General features: G+C 34.0%; 1 pseudogene across 1 annotated transcript in view; it reads right to left on the bottom strand.

Annotated features, from left to right (window-relative positions):
- Window positions 1–1,504: 1,504 nt before the first annotated feature.
- TEOVI_000847800:pseudogene overlaps window positions 1,505–1,539 on the bottom strand; it is a 1,335-nt pseudogene continuing 1,300 nt past the window's right edge. Inside the window, exon 1 of the mRNA in view lies at window positions 1,505–1,539. This exon is cut by the window's right edge and continues 1,300 nt beyond it. Coding sequence covers window positions 1,505–1,539 — 35 coding nt within the window.

Here is a 1,539-nt window from a genome sequence, read left to right as displayed (position 1 = left end):
GTGGTACTTATATTCCGTGCAGACTGGTGCGTGTGGTGTTGCCTAGCGTTGACTGGGAGTGAAAAATCATTCAAATGAAGGAACAAAGAAAAGAGTTTTAGCCTATGCATCTTGTCGGGCCACTGCAAGTGCGATTGCTTGTTTTAGGTTGCACTTGTTTTGATTACATTGTTCCATGGTTATTTAAAATTATGAGGTTCAGTCTTTTGTTTGACATGATTCTCTGTCTGTATTCTGTATTGGAAAGCTGCTACAGTAGCTTTTGTTCTGTTAATAGTTTTCACAAAGGCAGTCAGTTCATCTAAATAATCTCAATTTTTATATTTAACTGATACCATTCTATATCAACGTATAAAATATTTATCACTTATTGTCTTTGGCTGCTGGTAATGCAGTTCAGCTTCTGCTTGCTGGATTTATCTTAAATTACGGTGTAGCACCGGCAGCTCTGTCTTACATATTATCTTCAGTGTTCCTTGCACTGTTACCCTGGCTTATTAACTCTATCTATCGTTTACTGTGCGCCACCTGCATCACTGCCTGCTCTCTTCTGACTTCGAGTTCCATTATACGTCTAATAAATGCCGTTTTGATTTGTATTATTATATGAATTGTGTATTCTTTCAACACAGTTGATTTTCCATGCGCTTAACAGTATGGAACTTCTGTAGTATCATCACAAAAACTTTCAACTTCATATAAAGCTCCTCTGAAAGTAAATGTATGCATTACTTTAGGTAATTTCCCGTTTTTATCCCCCATGTGCCATCCATACGAAATCATGAGTATTTCTCATTTAAAAATTCACATCCAATTAATATTCTATTGTTTCACACAAACATAGGAGTACACTACTACATCTTATGAAAATAGATTTCGACTTACCTCAAACATACCCAATCCCTTCCTCCTGTGCATTATGATCAACTCAACATATCTCTAATTGAAACTGCATATACTCCACTTACCTTTTTCCCCTTTTCTGCTATTCCTTACTATTATTTTTCTAGTTCTATAAATCCAGCTCGCTGACTTTCTCCAACTGTACACCTGCCATTGTTTCAACAGACTCTATTTCGACCGTGTATTTCTGCCGTTATTTACCATCGTTACTTTCATAATATTAATATATACACACTCACAACACTCTCCTATCATCATCATTATTATTATTCTCATTATTTTTATAATTACTGCTCTTATCATTACAGATGAAATAAACCATAATAGCAAAGTTTTATAATAGCGTTTATTTCTTATACCATACGACTCTACTAATTTTCACTTATAGTCACTTTTATACGAAATTTCAAAGTTTTGACAAGAAGTATTAAATTTATCAATTTTCAGCGACTTCTCTAAAAAAAAGCAGATTTTTATATATTTTATAACTTTGAGCAAAAATCTTTCAGAAAATGTAATTTTAGAAGCAAACTGCAAGAAAAAGATGTGCTTTTTTCATTAGAACGGAATTGCTTCCTGCCGTTGGTGTTGACGAATTTTCTTTCGGAAAGCATTTTTCACCCTCCGGGTTTTTAT

Source organism: Trypanosoma equiperdum, assembly GCF_001457755.1.
Source record: "Trypanosoma equiperdum strain OVI genome assembly, contig: ctg_1677, whole genome shotgun sequence".
Lineage (NCBI taxonomy): Eukaryota > Euglenozoa > Kinetoplastea > Trypanosomatida > Trypanosomatidae > Trypanosoma > Trypanosoma equiperdum.
The sequence above is the reverse complement of the archived record's forward strand: the minus strand, read 5'-3'. Positions and strand labels throughout refer to the sequence as shown.